The sequence below is a fragment of the Hylobates moloch genome, unplaced genomic scaffold, assembly GCF_009828535.3.
Source record: "Hylobates moloch isolate HMO894 unplaced genomic scaffold, HMol_V3 SCAFFOLD_15, whole genome shotgun sequence".
Lineage (NCBI taxonomy): Eukaryota > Metazoa > Chordata > Mammalia > Primates > Hylobatidae > Hylobates > Hylobates moloch.
Genome location: NW_026652290.1, coordinates 87,137,588 through 87,161,915, shown reverse-complemented (window position 1 = coordinate 87,161,915; position 24,328 = coordinate 87,137,588). Strand labels below are relative to the sequence as shown.

At 35.8% G+C, this 24,328-nt stretch overlaps 1 protein-coding gene and 1 pseudogene across 3 annotated transcripts in view; both read left to right on the top strand.

Annotated features, from left to right (window-relative positions):
• RMDN2 (regulator of microtubule dynamics 2) overlaps positions 1-24,328 on the top strand; it is an 84,463-nt gene that overhangs the window by 21,136 nt on the left and 38,999 nt on the right. For all 3 annotated transcript variants that reach the window (XM_058428931.1, XM_058428929.1, XM_058428930.1), the window contains exons 3-5: positions 14,109-14,283; positions 15,274-15,376; positions 19,905-19,965. In XM_058428931.1, the coding sequence (XP_058284914.1) occupies positions 14,109-14,283; positions 15,274-15,376; positions 19,905-19,965 (339 nt within the window). The remainder of the gene's footprint in view (positions 1-14,108; positions 14,284-15,273; positions 15,377-19,904; positions 19,966-24,328) is intronic.
• Positions 2,253-4,040, top strand: LOC131381364 (uncharacterized; annotated as a pseudogene).

The window sequence follows — 24,328 nt, the reverse complement described above, 5'->3', positions numbered from 1 at the left end:
CAAGCTCTGTGGATGACTCTTATACACCCTAACATTTGAGAAGCTTTGTTCTACAAGATTTTCTAATATCCACCTGAGCAATCATGATGAAATTTTTGTTTTAATGAGTGGTAATTATGGTTACAGATAAACAAAAGGTTCACTGGGCACAGTGAGTATAATGATGGAATATTGACCTTGGTGAGAATAGAGTGGCTGTTGTAGAAAAGGAGGAGGGTTGGGTGGTCTTAGGGCATGATAAAAGCAGAAGGTACCTGGGGTCTTGGAATTGATAATAAAGAGGATTGGGAATGAATTGAAGGACGAACATGTTTTAGATGCTTGTCATTATAAGGGGTTACTATTTGCTTTTGGGCTAAGTCTAATTTTGGTTCTCTTAAAAAACCAAAAGGAGGCAATTTGTGGACATTTAGAGGGTCAGGTAAGTTCTTCACCTAGAACAATATTAAACAACTTCTAGATATTACCTGTACTGGTATGAGATTTCTTTTCTGATGTCTGAGCAGATCTGAATCTTCTTCCTCATCCCCTAAATGCACACACACCCAAACACCGTTTTTTGTGTCTGCATAATCATAGATTTGCTTGAATAGGGTCGGGGGAGTGATGTGACCTCTTTATTACCTCGACCGAGCAGCAATGATTGGCAGTGTTGAGATTTAGTTACAAATAATTATTTCCTTTGGGGTAGCTCAGTGAGCAGATGCTTCTTTTAGAGGCTATTGGTAGGAGTGTTAAACAACAAGCTGGCCCAATTTTTCAAAGAAAAATTTCTTATAGAAACTTTATAAGCATTACATATTCTGTTCTTGCAATATGCAGAAGAGATCCTTTTGGGAAATGACAATCAGACCTTAGTGTGGCTTAGGAACAAAAGACAGTAATCTCACAAGAGAGGGAAAATGTAATAGATTGCTACAGAGATAGACAGTCCCCCTTGGGCTTCTTGTGCTCCCAGACATCTTGCTACATGAGCCACACATGTAAGGCCCTGATCATTCTTTATGTGGGCCATTTTTCAGGGTTCTGGTGAGCAATCTTGAAGAATGAGTTACTGTTTCCCTTCAGGACCAAGAGCAGGTTTAGCAGATTTGCTTACTACTTGCTGTAGAAGTGGCAGGTCATCTAAGGTAGATCATCTAAGCTCAGCATTCTTTCCTGTAACACAATCCACTGTGAATGCAAGTGTCCTTGGGCCCTCTGCATTGGCCCTGTGGCAATGTGGGACAAAGGAGAACCAATGTAAATGTCCTGGTGATCATGCTGCTTTGCTGTGCTGTAAGTAACATAAGTCTGCTGTCTCTAACCCAGGAATCTCATGTCTTCTGCCAGCATCCATGATACAGTAAGAGATTATTAGTTTGTGTGTAAACTAAAATCAAATTACAAATCCGACCATTGTATGGTGAACATTAGAGAGCTTTGGGTCTCTTAAAAGGAATTTTTCAAGGGTTTCCTGCAGTGGGGTGTTAGGAAGGGAGCAGACGCTAGAGGTGGTAGTAGTATTTAGGATCAGGAAATTGCACAGTAAATAAAAGTATTTGAGGGGGTGTTTCATGTCATAGGTAGTTATACACATACACATATACCTGTTATGGGGACAGTAGCCCAAATTGGTTTAGATAAGAAAGGACAGTGTTTCTTTTCTAATAACTCTATTAACCTTGCGTTTAGGTGAGTGTCAGTTGTTCTGAGGAGTAATAAATGGTGCCACAGCATATCCCCATAATCTGTACAAATGGCCCAAGCAGTCAGATGGCATACTTTACTGCCAAGGTGGACGAGGCTTGTTTCCTTTGTGGTGGCAGTGACATTTGCTACTTATTAAACTTTTTTTCCCTTCTCAATGTATCTTTAGGCCAAAGTCTGTAACAGTTGCTTTTCCATATCACTGAAGGATGCAAAAATCTGAGGTAAAGAATGTTCAAGTGAAAGAAGGAGTTAGTAGGACAGGGGTGTGGAAGGCAGCTGGTGAGAGAGATGGTCCAAGGTAAAGGATTGTACAGGTGTCATATATGTTATTGTCCTCATCCAGCTGTTTTCCCACCCCTGGATTTGTTGGATGACTCCTTGAACAGTGAAGGTAGAAACACATTCCACAGCCATGTGAATTCCAGCTTCGGAGAAAGGTGAGCTACAGAACCGTTCTAATATAAACTGATGTCATGAGATTCTAGAGTCTGCTGTCATCACATTCTGTGTTATTGCCGTGTTAACTCCACATGCACCTTGAGCATTCAGTCTTCTGACCTGTTCCGCCTATACAGGGCATTTTATGGCTTAAGGATGACGGCCTAGAAGGGAAGGGAGAGACTTACTGTGGATTAAATTCACAATGGGAAAGTGCTTACGGTAAGCCTTAGAAAAAAACTTCAACATGTGCTAAAAGAACATTGAAAATATTCATAAACCAAGCTTTAGTGCTCTCCTTTGTTTCCCATAATAACTGGATATCCTGGACTGTCCGGATATTCACTTGAAACGTTCTCCCCAGAGAGACTGTGCTTCATCCATGGTTAATATTTTAAAATACAATTAGTCAACAGAATATAAGTTTATTCTCCTTAACTCCTTTAAATACAGTAGTTAGTAGTCTCCAACAGATATTGTGGTTTATTACCTTTAAAACCAGTTCTATCTTTTCCTTTGGGAATCTTTTTGTTCTGGTATCCTTGCATATGTTTCCCCTGATCTTTCTTTCACCTGCTTCCCTGATTTTTTCAACTTCTCTTCCCAAGGTTTAATAGCGTGGGTAGGTACTGTGTAGGTAGAGATAACCTTTTAGACTCATGCATACGTTTGGGTACATCTATGTGACCATTAACTTAAGCTCCCCTATTCTTATTCCTTGCTGTTCCCATATTAGTATGGAAACAATACCAATTGGTGGACACCAAAAGGTGGATATTATTCTTCAGGAGGCTTGGCAGGTCTCCACTCTGCTCCCTATTTTTTTTCCTCATTTGACCCTTTTCTCACTCTAGCTGCTGCAAAGAGGACCAGAGCTTCCAACGATGTTCTCCAGAAGATCAAGTTAGTACAGACGCCCAGCATCGTGGAGCCTCTTCTGTTTCACAACCAAGTATATCTCATGGTCATAAAACATCTTACTCCCCTGTAACACGTAGTCAATTCAGCCAAAGCAAGTAGAAGGTTATTATCTGTATCAAGTCCATCTTTCTCTGAAAGAAGATGTTCTTTATTTGTTGGATTTCAAAAAAGAAATGCTTCCCCTTACTGGCAACAAAGTAGAGCTAACTTTGATTCTGAAGAAGACACAAGCTTCACTGATTTAAAATCTTCCTCAGACCATTTTGGTAGCTTTATGTCCCGCAGAAGACGTTTCTCATCCCGTAAACTAAGTATAGTTTCCTATTACAACAGTGCCATTTTTTTTGATCCTCAAGCAAGTGGCCAGAATGTGTTTAATCTAAATGAAATTGAAATCTTTTCTAAAACTTCAAGTAATACTGATGCTAAAAAACATATAACCATCTCTGCTCCTGAATATAACACTAAAAATTTTAAGAATTTTGAAACAAACGCTACTTCTCCAGCCTTTGGGAACACTATTTATACAGCCTCCTATCAACAAAGCACATCATCCTTCTTTTCTCTTGCAAGTGATATTTCCTCTCCCGGTCAACAAAATGGAATTGCCACTGATATTCAACAAAGGGGCCAATTATGTAAAGATTTAAAAGATTTCCTTCATCCTGGTACTGAAAGTTACAGCACAGATCGTTCTCCAGTCATGATTCCACAGCATCCCTCTCAAAGTGGAACTTTCCCATTCCTCCATAAAGCTGGATTTTCTTCATCTAATAAAAATTCTGGTTGCTTTATCCCACCTCAAAGCGAATTAACTTCAGGCCCATTTGAAGATGAAGACTTTGCTGTCTTGTTTCAAGATGAAGACAGATCTTCACCTATTGAAATTCCTAAAATAAGGTCACCTCAGACTTTACCCTCTCTTAGAAGGGCACCTCAAATAGTTTTCCCACCAGTCACTTTCAGTCTGTAGAATTCATTTCTCATAACTCCCCTTTCCTCACCAAGCTTCACTGCATTTTCTGAAAAAGATTCCTACATTGCAGTATAAATTTAATTGCTGTAGTTTTGAAAGTTAGTTTACTGATGTTATTGGAGTATGGAAGTCAAAGATGATTTTGTTTCAAGCTTTTTTCAAATTTACTGCTTAAAGATGGGCTAATCTCAGATTTCTGAGTAACTATTATAATACTTTTGTGGTCTGAAAATAACATCAAGCCTTGATGTGTGGACTTTCTAAAAGTAATACATCCTTTGAGAGTTTGGTATCCCCTTTTATCATACTCTAATCATTAGAAATAGTGTTCTTATATAATCTCTAGAGCTATATTCATCAATTCACACATTTTCATATATATCAGCCTTGCTAGCTATATTTCTCATGCCTGATGTTCCACTGACAGATAATGTTTTTGTTAACACAAGAATCAAATTAGAAGTTTAAAATATTATAGTGGAATATGTAGAATATTTAGAAACCAGATATTTTAACTAAGTAATTTTAATACACATTCATGTATGTGCAAATCTGGGCATTCAAGGAATTCTGAAATCAGGAAAAAGTATGTATATTAGACTCCCAAAATTTTATTTTTAAAAATGAATGTTTTTCATTTTTTTCCCATTGTATTAACAAAGACTATTATAAAGTATTTATCAAAGTAGCTAATGAATAAAAATGCATGTAAGCAATTGAAAACATTTAAGTTAGAATACAATTAGATTTTGTAGAGGAAAGGAATTTGCATTATTTCTAATTATCCTAATAAAATGTCCCCCAAATTTATATCATGGGTCTAAGATGTTATTTTTACTTTTGTGGTTTTCTCTTCTTCTTAGCATGTGTCTTAAAAAAATTGTCTTTTGATTTTAATTTTTAAAAATTGTGATAAATATAACATAAAATTTACCATCTTAACCATTTTAAAATGTGTGTTTCAGTGACATTAAGTACATTCATATTGTTGTACAGCCATCACCACCATCCATCTCCACAACTCTTTTCATCTTGCAAAACTGAAACTCTCCACCCATTAAATAAGAACTCTCTACTCCTCTCTCTCCCTAGCCCTTGTCAACCATCACTCTATGTCTATGATTTTGGCTACTCCAAGTACCTCATGTAAGTGGAATCGTATGGTATTTTGTGACCAGCTTATTTCACTTAGCATAGTGTATAATGTCCTCAAGGTTCATCCGTGTTACAGCATATGTCAGAATGTCCTTCCTTTTTAAGGCTGAATAATATTCCACTGTATGTATATATCACATTTTGCATAGCCTTTATCCATCAGTGGACAATTTGGGTCACTTCCATGTTTAACTATTGTGAATAATGCACTATCTATGAACATGTGCATCAACTGTCTGTTTGAATACATGCTTTCAATTCTTTTGAGTATATATCCAGAAGTGGAATTATTGGATCATATGGCAATTATATTTTAATTTTTCGAGGAACTACCATATTGTTTTCCATAGTGGCTGCACCATTTTACATTTGCACCAAGAGTGTAGAAGGATTCCAGTTTCTCCACTACCTTGCCAACACTTATTATTTTGTTTTGTTTTTTGTTATAGTAGCCATCCTAATGGGTATGAGGTGGTATCTCATTGTGGTTTTTATTTGAATATCCCTAATGATTAGTGACATTGAACATCTTTTCGTGTGACTGCCGCCCATTTGTATATCTTCTTTGGAGAAATGCCAATTCAAGTTCCTTGACCCTTTTTTTTAAATCAAGTTGTTTGTTTTTTTGTTGATTTGTAGGAGTTCTTTATATATTTTGGATATTAACCCTTTTAAAAAGATATAATTTGCAAATATTTTCTCCCAATGTGTGGGTTGCCTTTTTACTCTGTTGATTACGTCCTTTGATCCATAGAAGTTTTAGGCTTTGAGGTAGTCTAGTTTATCAATTTTTTCTTTTATTGCCAATGCTTTTAGTGCCATATCCAATAAATCATTGCCAAATCCACTGTTGTGAAGCTTTTGCATTATGTTTTCTTTTAAGAGTTTTATAGCTTTAGGTTTTATATTTAGGTCTTTGATGCATTTTGAGTTAATTTTTGTGTGTGATGTTAAGTAATGGTCTTACTTCATTCTTTTATATGTGGATATCCAGTTTTCTCAACACCATTTGTTGAAGAGATTACCCTTTCTCCATTGAATGGTCTTGGAACCTTTGTCAAAAGTCATGTGATCATATATGTGTGGTTGACTTCTGGGCTTTTCATTTTCTTTCACCAGCCTATACATCTGTCTTTACACCACACTGTACCATACCGTTTTGGTTACTGTAGCTTTGTAGTAAGTTTGAAAATCAGGAGTTGTGAGACCTCCAACTTTGTTTTTATTTTTCAAGATTATTTTGGCCATTTGGGGTGTCTTGGAATTCCAAATGAATTTCAGGATAGATTTTTCTATTTCTGTAAAAAATATCATTGGGATTTTCAGAGGGATTGCATTGCATCTGTAGATTATTTGGGGTAGGATTGACATCTTAACATTATAAACTTTCAAATCCACAAACATAGGATGTCTTTCTGTTTGCATCTTATTTAAATTCTTTCAACAATGTTTTGTAGTTTTCAGTGTAGGTTTTTCATCTCCTTAGTTAAGTTTATTTCTAAGTATTTTACACTTTTGATGCAATTATAAGTGAAATTATTTTTATAATTCTTTCCAGATAGCTCATTGTTAATGCATAGAAATACACCTGATTTTTGTATGTTGATTTTCTATCCTGCAACTTTGCTGAATTTTATTAATTCTTATTTTGTGTATGTGTGTGAAATATTTAGGGTTTTTTTCCTACCTAAAGATTGTGTTGTCTGTGATCAGAGGATAATTTTGCTTCTTCCTTTCTAATTTGGATGCCTTTATTTCATCATCTTGCCTAGTTGCACTGGCTAGGACTTTTAGTACTATGTTGAATAGAAGTGATAAAGAGCACCCTTGTCTTGTTCCTAATCTTAATTAAGAAAGCTTTCAGCCTTCCACCATTGAATATGATGTTAGCTGTGTACTTTTCATATATGGTCTTTAATATGTCGAAGCAGTTAATTTTTATTCCTGGTTTTTTGAGTGTTTTTATCATAAAAAGGTGACAAATTTTGTCAAATGCTTTTTCTGCATCAATGGAGATGATTATGGGTTGTTTTTCCCTTCATTTTGTTTATGTGGTATTGATACGGTTTGGCTGTGTGCCCACCCAAATCTCAACTTGAATTGTATCTCCCAGAATTCCCACATGTTGTGGGAGGGACCCGGGGGCGTGGGGGGGAGGTAATTGAATCATGGGGCCCGATCTTTCCTGTGCAATTCTTGTGATAATAAGTCTCAAGAGATCTGATGGAGTTATCAGGAGTTTCCACTTTTGCTTCTTCCTCATTTTCTCTTGCCACCACCACATAAGAAGTGTCTTTCACCTCCTGCCATGATTCTGAGGCCTCCCCAGCTATGTAAAACTGTAAGTCCAATTAAACCTCTTTTTTCTTCCCAGTCTCGGGTATGTCTTTGTCAGCAGTGTAAAAACAGACTAATACAGGTATATTACATTGGCTGATTTTTACATTGAACTTCCTTGCATTCCTGGAATAAATTCCATCTGGTTGTGATGTGTAATCCTTCTAATGGGTTGTTGAATTCTGTTTGCTGGTATTTCATTGAGAACCTTTTTGTTAGTATTCATCAGGGATCAGGTCTTTAGTTTTCTTTACTGGTAGTGTCTTTGTCTAGCTTTGATATCAGGGTAATGCTGACCTCACAGAATGAGCTTGGGAGTGTTTTTTCCTCTTCAGTGTTTTGGAAGAGTTTGAGGAAGACTGCTGTTAATTGTTCTTCAGATGTTCTTCAAGTTATATGACATCACTGTCAAATGCCACCAAATATTTGGGCTTTCACTTTTTGGGAGGTTTTTAATTACTTTTTACTAGTTATAGATCTATTCAGATTTTCTGTTTATTCCTGATTCAGACTTAGTAGTTTGTGTGTTTCCAGGAATTTTTTCATTACATCTAGGTTAATCAATTTGCTGGCATACAATTCTTCATATTACTCTTATAATCCTTTTTATTTCTATAAAATCAGTAATGTCCCCTATTTCATTTCTGATTGTATTTATTTAGTCTCCTTTTTTTGTAGTCCAGCTAAAGGTTTATCAATTTTGTTGATCATTCTGAAGGACAAACTTGGTTTCATTGATTTCCTCTATTGTTTTTCTATTCTCTAATATGTTTATTTCTGATTTAATCGCTCTTATTCCTCTCTTCTGCTAGCTTTGGGGTTAGTTTGTTCTTTGTCTAGTTTCTTAATATTTCAATTTAGGATGTTGATTCGGGACATTTCCTTCTTTTTTTTCTTCTTTTTATTATACTTTAAGTTCTGGGATACATGTGCAGAAGTGCAGGTTTGTTACATAGGTAGACATGTGCCATGGTGGTTTGCTGCACCCATCAACCCATCATCTACATTAGGTATTTGTCCTAATGCTACCCCTCCCCATACTCCCCACCTGCTGACGGGCCCCAGTGTGTGATGTTCCCCTCCCTGTGTCCATGTGTTCTCATTGTTCAACTCCCACTTATGAGTGAGAATATGCGGTGTTTGGTTTTCTGTTCCTGTGCTAGTTTGCTGAGAATGGTGCTTTCCAGCTTCATCCATGTCCCTGCAAAGGACATGAACTCATTCTTTTTTATGTTTGCATAGTATTCCATGGTGTCTATGTGCCACATTTTCTTTATCCAGTCTATCACTGATGGGCATTTGAGTTGGTTCCAAGTCTTTGCTGTTGTGAATAGTGCTGCAATAAACATACAGGTGCATGTATCTTTATAGTAGAATGATTTATAATCCTTTGGGTATATATCCCATTAATGGGATTGCTGGGTCAAATGGTATTTCTAGTTCTAGATCCTTGAGGAATTGCCACACTGTCTTCCACAATGGTTGAACTAATTTACACTCCCACTAACAGTGTAAAAGCTTTCCTATTTCTCCACGTCCTCTCCAGCATCTGTTGTTTCTGACTTTTTAATTATCGCCATTCTAACTGGCATGAGATGGTATCTCATTGTGGTTTTGATTTGCATTTCTCTAATGACCAGTGATGATGAGCTTTTCTTCATATGTCTGTTGGCCACTTTTAAGAAGTGTCTGTTCGTATCTTTCACCCACTTTTTGATAGGGTTGTTTAGTTTTTTCTTGTAAATTTATTTAAGTTCCTTGTAGATTCTTGATATTAGCCCTTTGTCAGATGGATAGAGTGCAGAAATTTTCTCCCATTCTGTAGATTACCTGTTCATTCTGATGATAGTTTCTTTTACTGTGCAGAAGCTCTATAGTTTAATTAGATCCAATTTGTCTATTTTTACTTTTGTTGCAATTGCTTTTGGTGTTTTAGTCATGAAGTCTTTGCCCATGCCTATGTCCTGAATGGTATTGCCTAGGTTTTTTTCTAGGATTTTTATGGCTTTAGTTTTAAACATTTAAGTCTTTGGTCCTTCTTGAGTTGATTTTTGTATAAGGTGTAAGGAAGGGGTCCAGTTTCAGTTTTCTGCATATGGCTAGCCAGTTTTCCCAATACCATTTATTAAATAGGGAATCCTTTCCCCTTGCTTGTTTTTGTCAGGTTTGTCAAAGATCAGATGGTTGTAGATGTGTGGTGTTATTTCTGAGGCCTCTGTTCTATTCCATTGGTCTACATATCTGTTTTGGTATCAGTACCATGCTGTTTTGGTTACTGTAGCCTTGTAGTATAGTTTGAAGTCAGGTAGTGTGATGCCACCAGCTTTGTTCTTTTTGTTTAGGATTGTCTTGACTATATGGGCTCTTTTCTGGTTTCATATGAAATTTAAAGTAGTTTTTTCTAATTCTGTGAAGAAAGTCAATGGTAGCTTGATGGGAATAGCATTGAATCTATAAATTATTTGAGGCAGTATGGCCATTTTCACAATATTGATTCTTCCTACCCAAGAGTATGGAATGTTTTTCCATTTGTTTGTATACTCTCTTATTTCCTTGAGAAGTGGTTTGTAGTTCTTCTTGAAGAAGTCCTTCACATCCCCTCTAAGTTGTATTCCTAGGTATTTTATTCTATTTGTGGCAATTGTGTATGGGAGTTCACTTATGATTTAGCTCTCTATTATTGGTTTATAGGAATGCTTGTGATTTTTGCACGTTTATTTTTTATCCTGAGATTTTGCTGAAGTTGCTTATCAGCTTAAGGAGTTTTTGGGTTGAGATGATAGGGTTTTCTAAATATACTATTATGATATCTGCAAACAGAGACAATTTGACTTCCTCTCTTTGTATTTGAGTACTCTTTATTTATTTATCTTGCCCGATTGCCCTGGCCAGAACTTCCAATACTGTGTTGAATGGGAGTGGTGAGAGAGGGCATCCTTGTCTTGTGCTGGGTTTCAAAGGGAATGCTTCCAGCTTTTGCCCATTCAGTATGATATTGGCTGTGGGTTTGTCATAAATAGCTCTTATTATTTTCAGATATGTTCCCTCAATACCTAGTTTATTGAGTGTTTTTAGCATGAAGCTGTGTTGAATTTTATCGAAGGCCTTTTCTGCATCTATTGACATAATCGATAGATTATCTCATTGGTCTCATTTGTCATTGATTCTGTTTATGTGATGGATTATGTTTATTGATTTGCATGTGTTGAACCAGTCTCGCATCCTTGGGATGAAGCTGACTTGATTGTGGTGGATAGCTATTTGATGTGCTGCTGGATTTGGTTTGCCAGTATTTTATTGAGGATTTTTGCATCAATCTTCATCAGGGATATTGGCCTGAAATTTTCTTTTTTGTGTGTGTCCCTGCCAGGTTTTGGTATCAGGATGATGCTGGCCTCATAAAATGAGTTAGGGAGAAGTTCCTCTTTTTCTGTTGTTTGGAATAGTTTCAGAAGGAATGGTACCAGCTCCTCTTTGTACCTCTGGTAGAATTCAGCTGTGAATCCGTCTGGACCTGGGCATTTTATGGTTGGTAGCTATTAATAACTGCCTCAATTTCAGAACTTGTTATTGGTCTATTCAGGGATTTGACTTCTTTCTGGTTTAGTCTTGGGAGGGTGTGTGTGTCCAGGAATTTATCCATTTCTTGTAGATTTTCTAGTTTATTTGCATAGAGATGTTTATAGTACTCTCTGATGGTAGTTTGTATTTCTGCGGGATCAGTGGTCATATCCCTTTTATCATTTTTTATTGTGTCTATTTGATTCTTCTCTCTTTTCTTCTTTATTAATCTGGCTAGCAATCTATTTTGTTGATCTTTTCAAAAAACCAGCTCCTGGATTCATTGATTTTTTTGAAGGGTTTTTCATGTCTCTATCCCCTTCAGTTCTGCTCAGATCTTAGTTATTTCTCATCTTCTGCTAGGTTTTGAATTTGTTTGCTCTTGCTGCTCTAGTTCTTTTAATTGTGATGTTAGGGTGTCAATTTTAGATCTTTCCTGCTTTCTCCTGTGAGCATTTAGTGCTATAAATTTCCCTCTAATCACTGCTTTGGCTGTGTCCCAGAGATTTCTGGTATGTTGTATCTTTGTTCTCATTGGTTTCAAAGAACTTATTTCTGCCTTAATTTTGCTATTTACCCAGTAGTCATTCAGGAGCACGTTTTTCCGTTTCCATGTAGTTGTGCAGTTTTGAGTGAGTTTCTTAATCTTGAGTTCTAATTTGATTGCACTGTGGTCTGAGAGACTGTTATGATTTCTGTTCTTTTACATTTGCTGAGGAGTGTTTTACTTCCAATTATGTGGTCAGTTTTTGAATATGTGCTATGTGGTGCTGAGAAGAATGTATATTCTGTTGATTTGGGGTGGAGAATTCTGTAGATGTCTATTAGGTCCTCTTGATCCACAGCTGAATTCAAGTCCCGAATATCCTTGTTTATTTTCTCCCTCGTTGATCTGTCTAATGTTGATAGTGGGGTTTTAAAGTCTCCCACTATTAATGTGTGGGAGTGTAAGTCTCTTCTAAACCATGAATGTAATATATTTCTCCTTGAATTTAGGTCATTTTATAAACATCTTTTAATATGCTTTTATAATTTTCTCCATCAAATTTTCATATATCTTTTGTTAGATTTATTCCTAGCCATTTGATATTCTCTGAGGTCACTGAAAATTGAATATTTTATTTAATTATGTTTGTAGTTTTTTGCTGATATGTAGAAATAAACTGACTTTCATATGTTAATATTATATTCAGCCAATTTGCTAAACTCTCCTATTAATCATAATTTGTAGATTTTTTGTTTTTTTGTAAATAATCATAACATCTGCAATAATAAGAAGATTATATTTGAACAAAGATATGAAATATGCAAAGAAGTAAACTATATGAATATCTGGAGAAGAACATACCAGGCAGAAGAAAGAGAAAATACAAAGGGTTTAAAGCAGGAGCATGACTGATGTGTTCAAGGAATATCAAGGAAGTTAGAATTTCTGGAATGCTGTGAGCAAGCAGGAAAGTGATAGAAAATAAGGCCAGAGGTATCGGCCAGGTTATGTTAGGCCTTGTAGACCCCTGAAAGGGCTTAGGTTTTCAGTCTGACTTGGACATCTGTTGGAGGATTTTGAGCAAAGGAGTGACATGATCTGAGTTATTCTTGCTACTGTGTTGAGAATAGAATATAAGCGTCAAGGACTAAAGCAAAGAGTTGCAATAAGGGGTCATTGCAATCCAGATGAGATGATGGAGGCTTAGACCAAGGTGGTAGTGGGGAGAAGTGGGGAGAAGTGCCTAGATTGTGGATGTATTTTGAAGATAGAACCAACAAGATTCGCTAACAGACTGGGTATTGCTTAAGAGAAAGAAAAAAGCATCAAGGATGATTCCAAGTTTTTTGGTTTGAGCAATTGGAAGAGTAGAGTTTCCATTAGTAAAGAATGTTATTGAAGAAGTGGGAGATCAGTTCATACAGTGTCTTCTTTATAAGGCATATGAAATAAATTTAAGAACTTGCTTTGTTAGTGTTTTTGTTTGTTTCTATCTAATGGGAGCTGCAAGTTGTGAAGCTGATTGCATTGGCTCTGGAAAATGAAGAACATTTGTGTCCTTTGTAGCAAAGGTATAGCTATCTAAAATTTGTGTGTTTTTTATATTGACTTCATTCACATTTGGCCTTTCTGTTTTTTCACTATTTCTAATTTATTCTCTTATATGTTATATATCCTTGTATACCTCCTTAAAACCTTTTTAGAATAGGTAGAGTCTGAATTAATAAAAATAAGTTGTTTGCATTGTTTGCTGGCAAAAATGAAATGTGGGCGATAGTACTAATTTTTAAAAACCAAGTTAAAGTTTAAACTTAGATCATCTTGAACTATAAATATGTGTTTGTGTGAGTTTACACACACAGTTTTGAGTGCCTGCTGAGTTCCTACAACTCTGTATCATCCATTCAGCAACATTCAGTGGATAGTGCTGTTCTAGGCACTTGATACATTAGTTAATGAACCTACCATCAGGGAGCTTGCATTCTACTGGGGAGGATACTGACAAACAGCACATGTAGTAGATTAGTAAATTATACAGTATGTTAGAAGGTAATACATGCTATGGGAAAAGAAAAAAGCATGATGAGGGAGGTTAGAGATGAAGGGAATATGGGGATTGCGGTATTAGAGTGGTCTGGATGGGCCACATTGAGAAAATGAAATTGGAGCAGAGACTTGAAGGAGGTGAGGGTGTGAGTTATGTGGCTGTCTAAGGGAACGGCATTTCATTAAAGGGAACAGCAAGTGGAGGTTCTGAGGTAGTCACGTACTTAGAATATTGAAGGAGCAGCTAGGTGACCTGTGTGTATTTGAATAAGAAGAGCGGTAGGAAATGAGATCAAAGAGGTAATGAGATCGGGGGCAAATTGCGCAGGGACTTGTAGACTTTTGTTAGGACTGGAGCTTTTTCTGAGTGAAAACAGGTGCCACTGCAGAGTTTCAAGCATAAGAGGGGCATGATTTGACTTGCATTTTAAAAGGATTGCTCTGGCTATTATACATAACTTTCAAAGGAGTTGATGATTATTTCTGCGATTTTAGGTATATTACAGCTAATACTGACACAGAAGAACAGAGTTTTCCAGTCCCTAAGGCTTTTAACACACATGTAGAGGAATTAAATTTAGATGTCCTTCTTCAGAAGGTAGATCATTTACGTATGAGTGAGTCTGGCAAGTCGGAGAGTTTTGAACTACTTTGTGACCACAAAGAAAAGGTAAGAGACATAACAATAGCACTTTGTATAGTTTCATTTTTTAATTTAATCCACCATCTCATTCAGTTATAGCTATAATAATTGTGTCATGGGTCCCACAAGCTAAATGATTGATGTAAAATTTCTCTATAAAATGACTAAAATTTTTTAAAATTTATTTATTTAAGATGTGTAAAATTTTTAAAAAGTAAATGTAAAAGTTTATTAGACTCTAAGGTCATAAAAATGAGAACTAGAGCTATAATTATGCAGATTTACTTTTATTTATTTTTTACTAATTTATATATTTAACAAATATTTTGAGACAGATATGGATATTTAAAGCTATTTCTACCAATGGTCATTTGTTAATTTTGCAGTGTTTAATGTTGGGTCTGAATAAGAAAAGCCTGTCCAGAGCTCTTACCACCACCACTAAAAATAAAAAAAATAAAAAAATAAAAATTAAAATTAAAAGAGTTTGCAGTGTCCCATGGAGAAATAAATCTCTATTTGTCTGAGGATTTAGCAACTCTAAACACATTGTCTAAAACTTGATAGATCTCCAGGATTATATTTAGGTAATTTAAATTTAGAAAGTGACTGCTCTTTTGAGTATATGCATTTTCAATTTACAGATATTAACTGAGATGCTCATTATATTGATAACAGATAACTTGGAAAGGAAAGGAAGAAAAGGATGCCACAGCTCAGGAAGAATTTCTAGATTTTGGTGCCTATCAAATCTCTCCTCTGCATAGATGGAGCTAGTGTCTGGATAATATTAATTGGTTTTAAGATCCAAATGTAACACTACATTAGGTCATATTTCTTAGCCATGAGTATTTGGATTAAAAATGTTTCACACTGAAATATGCGTATACATAGATTCAATAATCTATAAATACCAGTTTACCTGCCTAAATTTTTAAGAAGTTGCGGTAGAAAACAAGAATAGAATAGACAAGTTATCAAGTTAATTTAACAGGCAACTTCATCTTTTCTTTTCAGTTTAGAGATGAAATAGAGTTTATGTGGCGATTTGCTCGTGCTTATGGAGACATGTATGAACTATCTACAAACACACAAGAAAAGAAACATTATGCTAATATTGGTAAGCATTTTGTAAAGATTATTCTCAAGTAGCAATTAAGATCTATAGTAAATCATGCAGCCGTAAAAAAGGATGAGTTCATGTCCTTTGCAGGGACATGGAGGAAGCTGGAAACCATCATTCTCAGCAAACTAACACAAGAACAGAAAACCAAACACTGCATGTTCTCAGTCATAAGTGGCAGTTGAACAATGAGAATACATGGACACAGGGAGGGGAACATCACACACCAGGGCCTCTGGAGGGGTGGGAGGCTAGGGGAGGGATAGCATTAGGAGAAATACCTAATGTAGATGTCAGGTTGATAGGTGTAGAAAACCACCATGGCACGTGTATACCTATGACCTGCATGTTCAGCACATGTATCCCAGAACTTAAAGTATAATAAAAAAAAGATCTATAGTAAATCACTAGCGAATGTTAAAGCTAAATTATCTTAGCTAAAACCAATATGTTTAATCTATTTTAATATAGTATGGTACAAAAAATGTACAGTCTCAGAACAGAAAGGCATTTTAGGACTAAAGTATGTGTTCTTCAGAAATATTTGGGTATATTAGAATAGGTAACTGAAAAAAACTTAAATTTCATCTTTTAACTTTATAAAACTTAGAAAGACAAGAAATGTAGTGGCAGTGTTTGAGAAACAATAACAAGCAGAGGACAAGTGTCTTCAGCAGTTGTCCAGCACAGTTAAAGTAACACATCTTACTTCCTGTAATGTAGAACTCCAGGGACTACAAAGAATAAACTCACAGACTTTAATGTTTTTTCCAAATGTATCTTGATGAAACAAGATTAACCTTGTTAAAAACTCTGCTTGATAATTGTCTAAGCTGAATGATGATTACATGGTGGTTCATTATTCTGTCATCTATACTTTTTTGTATGTTTTTGAAATTTTTCATCACAAGAACAGCTAAATAGATAGAATATCAAATTGTTATTTTTATACCTCACCTTGACTCTTACTGGATGTCAAAATGTGTTCTTGCAAAAGCTCCTACCTGCCATCTCTCTGAATGTCAGTATAGTACTTTGACGTCAAAATCCTTTGAATTCTTCATTTATTCTGAAGGCTTCTCTTCCAGGTTTTTCTTCTAGAAAAGGTAGCAAGAGGAAGACACAGCAAGAAAGATTTCTTCCCAGTGTAGTTCTCTGTAATTTTTATTTCCAAGTAGAAAGTTTCACCAAACTCCTTGTAATTATATTTTTCCACTTGGAGATTCATTTGCTGAATGACCTCTGTGCTTTAGTTTCCCCCAGTGGGAGGAGGATGAGAGGGCTTCCCCCTCTAGTTTGCGTATTCGTCATCAGCTTTGTGGAGTTTTTCTGTAGCAATCCAGTTTGCAGACCATATACAAAACAGAATTCTGGAGAAGATATGTATTAATTTCAACGTAAATAAAAACTTAACCAAGGAGAACAAGGGGATTTATTTTCATATTTACAGAGAAAATCAAAGTATATCTATGTGAACTGTTCCAACATTCATCAATATTAAATACATTTTTTCATAAGTACCTGCCCTACCCTGGGTATTATGTGCTAAGGTAGGAAGAGGATAGCAAAATAGACATGTTTTCAGACTGCAGGGGAGCTTATGGCTTTGTAGGGGAGGCAACACTAGTCAAATAATCATACATATACAAAAACGAATGGAAATAAGCTCTTATTAAAGAATAGTACAGAGGCTGGATGCAGTGGCTCATGCCTGTAATCCCAGCACTTTGGGAGGCCAAGGCGGGCAGATAGCTTGAGCTCAGGAGTCTGAGACCAGCCTGGGCAACATAGGGAGACCTTGTCTCTACTAAAAATAACACATGACTGAGGTGGGAGGATCGTTTGAGTCCAAGAGATCAAGGCCACAGTGAGCCACGATCTCACCACTGCACTCCAGCATGGGTAACAGAGCCAGACCCTGCCTCAGATAGATAGATAGATAGATAGATAGATAGATAGATAGATAGATAGATAGATAGATAGATAGATAGATAGATCGATCGATCTCAGATAGATCTCAGATAGATAGATAGATAGATAGATAGATAGATAGATAGATAGACAGACAGACAGACAGACAGACACAACAGGTTGTTTGCGAGCACATGTAGCAGAAAGGAGGGTATGATGGCAGAGGATGGAGGTTGATGCAGGGAAGTCTTTCTTATGGAAGTTACAGTTTCCCATAGGTAAAATCGCTCTGGATCTCTATTCTTAAATGGAATGAGAGTTTAATTGAGTTAATATCTTAGATGGTGAAATTCATAAAGAAATAGGTTGAAGGGAAGTCAGGGGCAAAAATGAAGCATAAGATTGAAATAGGATATATCCCAAAAAAAGAGAAGAGTTTATAGTGCCGAAGAAAAAGTAGAAAAAGCCTCAGATGTATTCATTCAGATGTTGAAATAAAAGTAAAAGAATTCCCTTAATTTATCCATTCAAGAAATATTTATTCAAAATTATTTTGTCAAGGAACAGTGTGAAAATGAAGGGTGGAAGGTAGTGGAGGAGGGAGAGAAGGAGAGGCATAAATACGATGAAGGCTGCACAACACTAAGGAACCTACTCTGTGGAAAAGATAATAAAGGGACAGCCAATTATATTCAGTTTATAAGGAGTAAGTGCTTAGTAATGGTAATAACCAAGTGCACTGGAGGTGATAGCAAGGCAGGGGCTCAGACCAGCCATGGAAGAACATTGAGATTCAGCATGAGGAAGGAAGAAGTGCAGAAGGTTTCTTCTCATAATAGTGTGTTTAAGGTTTTTATGCTTAGGAAAGATTTGATCGCTGGAGAGTACAAAATTCTTTGATAAAACTCAAAGTGAGTATATCATTATGCAGTATGTTTCTGAAATATTATGATATGAATCTTATATTTAAAGAAACATTATTCTAATTTTCCTAATTAAGTAATCAATATGAATGCATCATAAAGATCACAAAATACAGTTCTCTAAAGGAAATAGCTTTACTTTTGTCCTGACTGCATAAGTGAGGCTATGAATCTAGTTTGTATACTACCCAGCTTCTTTTTATATTCTCGGAGTGATGGAATCACCTCTATTTCAGGCTTCCGGTAGTGTGCTGAAAGTTTTATTCATTTGATAATGTAGCTAAAAAATTGATTTAGTTTTTAATGTTTTTACATGAAAAAGCATGTTTTTAATCATTCATTTAAATTGCTAATTTCTTTAATATTTGTTCACAGTGCAGTTAATTATTATTAAAACACTTCACTTTTTAATTGTTTCCAATTTATGTAGATTTCTACACAGAATATTTATCTTAATGGATAGAACTGTAGAATGCCACCTTAACAAATTAACAAATAGAACCGTGGTTTTAGAATAAAATATTTGTATTTATAAAGATTATCTCAACCACTTATTTAGAAAGGCATTTTGCATATCCTTGGGTAGTCTCTTCCAGATAATAATAATAATAATAATGGATCAGGGAGAAAAGAAGTTTTCTGTTTTATTTGCAGGTATTTAGATTTTCCAAGCCATAAACAAACCTCTATCCAAATTATTATTTTTTGTTTGTTTGTTTGTTTGTTTTTTTGAGACAGAGGCTCGCTCTGTCCCCCAGGCTGGAGTGCAATGGCACAATCTCAGCACACTGCAACCTCTGCCTCCTGGGATCAAGCGATTCTCCTGCCTCAGCCTCCTGAGTAGCTGGGATTACAGGCATGCACCACCATGCCCAGCTAATTTTTGTGTTTTTAGTAGAGACAGGGTTTCGCCGTGTTGGCCAGACTGGTCTCGAATTCCTGACCTCAGGTGATCCACCTGCCTCGGCCTCCCGAAGTGCCAGGATTACAGGTGTGAGCCACCAGGCCTGGCCCCAAATTAATTATTACATGGTTAAAAATTACTGTAAGTAAAATAATTTGGGGCAATTATTTATGTCACTGAACCTGTTCATTATTGTGAATGATTAGGCAAGAACTTCTCAGGGAAGCCTTCCCTTACTCCTTCAGGCAGAGTTAGAGTTACCCACTCTGCTGTGCCCTCTTTTTCACCTTGCTCTTAACTTTTTTTTTTCTTGCATGTAACTTATTTGTTTATATGCCTGCAGCATACTGAACGGTGAGCCCTTGGAGGTCAAGGACTCTGTCTTATTTCACATTTTATTCCCAGACACTCACACAGTATGGCACGTAGTAGGTACTCAGTAAATGTTGTTTGAATGGAGTACAAAAAATTTCTATTACGCTTTGTAAGCACTAATTAAATGACGTTTCTTGCACTTGGTTAAGTTGCTTAGTCTAGTGGGTGTCAAACTTTAGCATACATCAGAATCATTGGAGGCTCATTAAACCACAGATTATTGGGCCCCAATCCCACAGTGTGTGATGGAGTAGATCTCCAATATGGCTGAAAAGTTCTTAAACAAAGTTGCCATGTGATGCTGATGCTTCTGGTCTTGGGACCATACTTTGTGAACCATTGAGTTAATTCAATAATCCACCTCCTACCAACTCACATGAAGGTGTTAAGTGTAAGTACTCTTATCTTTCAGGAAAAACTTTAAGTGAAAGAGCTATTAATAGAGCACCCATGAATGGACATTGTCATCTGTGGTAAGTATATAGGATTTATGCACTCTTTTAAATTCTAACCTGCGTCTTTATACATTAAATGGATTTTTCCAAATACTGTTGACCCATACGTTTAATCTGTCAGTCACATTCACTGAAAAATATATATAATAGCACAGCAACTGTTCTTATTCTGTTTATTCACATATTTTTATTATGCATCTTTGAAATATATTTAAGGGAAACTTTTATTGAAAAATTCTTGAATGAATCTACCAAGTCTACTGGCTTTGAAGATGATACGTTATAATTAAATCTAGTTCAGTATAACATTTTATTTGAACACAAATACTAAAATGATAGCATGTTTCTAAATGAAATGTAGAAAAGCACATCAACCATTTCTTATGCATTGATGCATCGTAATATACAAATTCCACAGATCAAGGAAAAGCCATTTATGATATTAAAAGTTCAAACAAAGAGAACTTAATTAGTTAGATTGGTATAGGTAAATATCCTTAGAGCAAAAAAAAATCATTCTTAATTGTGTTGTGTTTGGACCCTTTGTTTATGTAAACATTATTTTATAAATATAAATTGTAAATTATGAAACACAATAAGGAATATATTGTTTTTAATTATTATTCTTCCTTTTTCTTGTAGTTGCATTTTTACATTTGTTTTCTTTTTCTCTTGGTTTCTTTTTCTCTCCAGCAATACAGGTGCCCCAGATAGTGGGAAGATACAGTAATAAATGTATGACCCTTTCTTCAGCCCTAAGTTTCCAGAAATCCACCCTTCGTTGCGGTTACTTTATTTCCTATCCCTATGATGTAGGGGCACTCTTAGGCAAAATCTCTCTTAAAATGACTCCCTTTCCACAGGTCCACATTTGTCCCACAGAAGACTCATTTTTGCCTCACCAAAATCTGAAGTACAAACCATTTTCTCAAAGTAGACCTGTTTTTTCACTCTGCCACCAGCAGGGGGAGCGCCACTCACAAACTCTTACTTAAAATTCCTTGGGGAGGAATCTGGTAACATTTTATTTGTCCAAACTCAAAGGGACACATGCCAAAATATGAATAGACGTTTTGATGCCGCCCTCACATAGCTTTAGATGAGATGCAAGCCTAGCCCCTGCCCTCTGTCATGAGAGGGTGGAAGGCGGAACCCACAGCACCCTAACCCTGTAGAAATCCTCATTCCCAGTCTCTTCCTCCCTCCGATGAATTATTTGCCTTCTCTTACGTGGCCTGGAGAAGAGTGAAGGGCTAAATCTGGCAGACCCTGTGAATAATTTCTTAGTGTGTCGCGGATGGGTAGTAGAGGATCTTGCTTTAGGGATTGGAGTCCCTAATAGATAAAGTATTGTTTTGTACTCTTGGTACCTACCTCTGCCAAAATTCTGGGGAAAAAGGTAATTTTCTAGGTAACAATTTGGTACAGACTTTTAAGATCATTTCCCTAGGACAGAGGGTCTTGGCTATTATTTATTTTAACCAGGTTTACCTAGATAACCTAATTTACATAATAACACTAGTAAATTAACATATATGTTAAAGTAGTTCTGTTCTTCTACGTTTAGTAGTAACTGTAATCGATTTGTGGTGATCAAGCCCTACTCTTTCTCTTCATTGCCTTTGATAATGGAGGTATTTGGGAACTGGTTAGCCTAACTAGGATGCAGAAAGAACACCGAAGTCCTACTTTTAACTCTCAACTCCTCCTCCTCCTCCCCTACTCTTCCTGTCTCTTACCTCACGCTCCTCTGTTCCCTCCTCTCCTCTTCCTTCTCTTCTTTCTCTCCCTCCTCTATTGCTCTTCCTTTTCCATCCTCTGTCCTCTTCCTTCTCTCCCACATGCATCTGTACCCATGAAGAATCACATTAAAAATGTGCATTTGGTATAAGTCGTCAATTTGAGGTTATTTATCAGTGTGGGTTTCCAAATTTTCATAGAGGAACAATGTTGAATTTGAATTTTCTCTGAGGGCTTCATTAAGTACCTTGAAATGCATCTTGTGAACATAGATTATGCTGAATTCTGGGTTTCCCCATCTGCCTTCCACTAATCCGGTTACATCTCCTTTGTTCATCTTTTACTTTTTGTTGAGAACTAAATGCCTTGTTTATAACCATAGCGTTTAACCCTAATATTAAATCTTATCAAAACACAGAGTAGTGATCCAATTGTGTTTCACCTAATTTCTTATTCAGTATCAGTTTTGAATTAAAAAAATAAAATCTAATCAGTTAAGATTTAAGAAATTTAAATGTCAATTTAATCTTAATTCTTATACTATATCCCACTGAATGCAAAAGTCCTCCTTAAATTAAATAGTAGATGTTTGAGGGGATGAAAAAAGAAATTTAAACTTTGACTTGAGAAGCAATGACTGAAATTTAGGTGGCCTGATTTTATAATTAATTATAATGTTGAAATCTTATTCTGCTGGACTCTCTTTAATTATGTTAAAACTGAATTAAGACTGAATTTATTAGTATGTTAATAAGACATTTTCTCATTCATTCAGCATGAATGACAAACTATAGCCTGCAGATGAATTCGACTGACTGTTTTTGTAAATAAAGTTTTATTGGATCACAGCCACACACAGGCATTTTTGCACAGCAGCAGAGTAGTTGCAAAAGACTGGCCCCAAAGCCTAAAATGTTTACTATCTGGCCCTACTTAAAGAGTTTGCAGACCCATCGTTTACAGTATTATGTGATGGTTTATAAACCTTCAGTTTGAAACAAAAGATGTAATCTTTAAGAATAAATTTCATAAAGGGTTAATATTATTTGGGAATGATTGAAAAATACAGATCATTCTAATGACTTAGTTTTATCTCTATCTTTTCTAGAATGAAATGGCTTTGTAACTTTAAGGCTCTATATGCTTTCTATAAGATTCAGTTGTTTTTGTTGTACTGACAAAAAATATTTAATACTCCTGGAATCAAGAGAATGAGAATAAAGTGACCAATGGATTTGCAGTTTGTTGGCCAAATAAGCCAGACCTTAATTATAAGTAATGTCTTACATATTGGTTGTGCTCTACTGTTTGCAAATTATATCCACATGTCTTAGAACATGTGATTCACAGAACAGCTTGTTTTCACTTCATAGATGGGGTAAGCAAGGTACTGTGTGTATGTGTGCATGCACGCGTGAATGTGTGTGTTGATTAGTAATCAGAGCCATACAATAAGTGGAAAAACAGAGACTAGAACCCAGTTTTGTATTCTTATATGCCTAGTTATTTTTCTGTTAACAGTATGCTGCCTCTGCTTTTTCATAGTATAAACAGCATTGGTGCCAAATCAGAAATACTGCAGGGAAATTAATGGAGTTGTTTTAGTAGTTGTTGAAATAGTATGATAGTCAATGATTAAGGATATATTCACTATCAATGCAAAGAAAAATACAGTGTTCTTGTCAAAACGTATGTAGTTAGAATGACCTCTAGATGGAGGTAATATACCATGATGTGAATTAACTTTTTTCAGAATTTTCATCAGCCTGAGTATTTGAGAAATAAAACATAAAATTATGTATTTTAAATGAACAGTATTAAAAAATAAGATACACACACAAACATAGGTAGAATTGATTGAAAGAAAGGAAGTAATGACCCTTTGGGAGAAAGTGACCAGGTACCTTTGAATTTATGATACATAAAAAGATAGATAATATTTTAAACTTTAAAGAAGTAGATTCCAAAAAAATATGAAAAATGTAACTCTAGGGGCAGATTATTTAAAAGGGAAAATGTACATATTTCATATAATGGTAGTTCATGGGGTTTTTTCCCTTGACTGATTTGCAGAAAATAGTTCTGATTTGCAGAAAATAGCAGAAGATAGATTCTACCACTATAGACCAGTGAATATAGCATCTATGCCTTTCATTCCAGCACAGAGAGTTAGATGGGTTGTTTTGTGCATCTCTAGATAAGTGTGTACGTTGAAAGAGAACCAGCATAGATTTTTCTAAAAAGGTGAAATGATCTGTTTTTTATTTATTTATTTATTTTTGCTAGTAGAGTAGGGAAATCAATCCAGTATACCTGGATTGAAGTAAAGCACTGAGGCAAGTTCACTCATAACATTCTTTGGACAAGATGTAGAAATGTGGTCAAGCTTTGAGTCAGCTGACCCATGCTGACTGAACAGTTTAAGGCTCAGTTATTCAACAGATCACGGTCAATCTGGGGGTGATTCTAGGGCCAGGTCTGTATCTTGGTCCCCAGTGTGTTCAGTAATTTTGTTGATGGGTGAAGATATAGAAGGTATGCTTGTAAAAGTTACAGAGAACACAAAATTAGAAGTAACAGGGTATATGATGGATGATGACAGTAACTGAAAAGATTTTAACATGTTGAAAAAGATACCTAA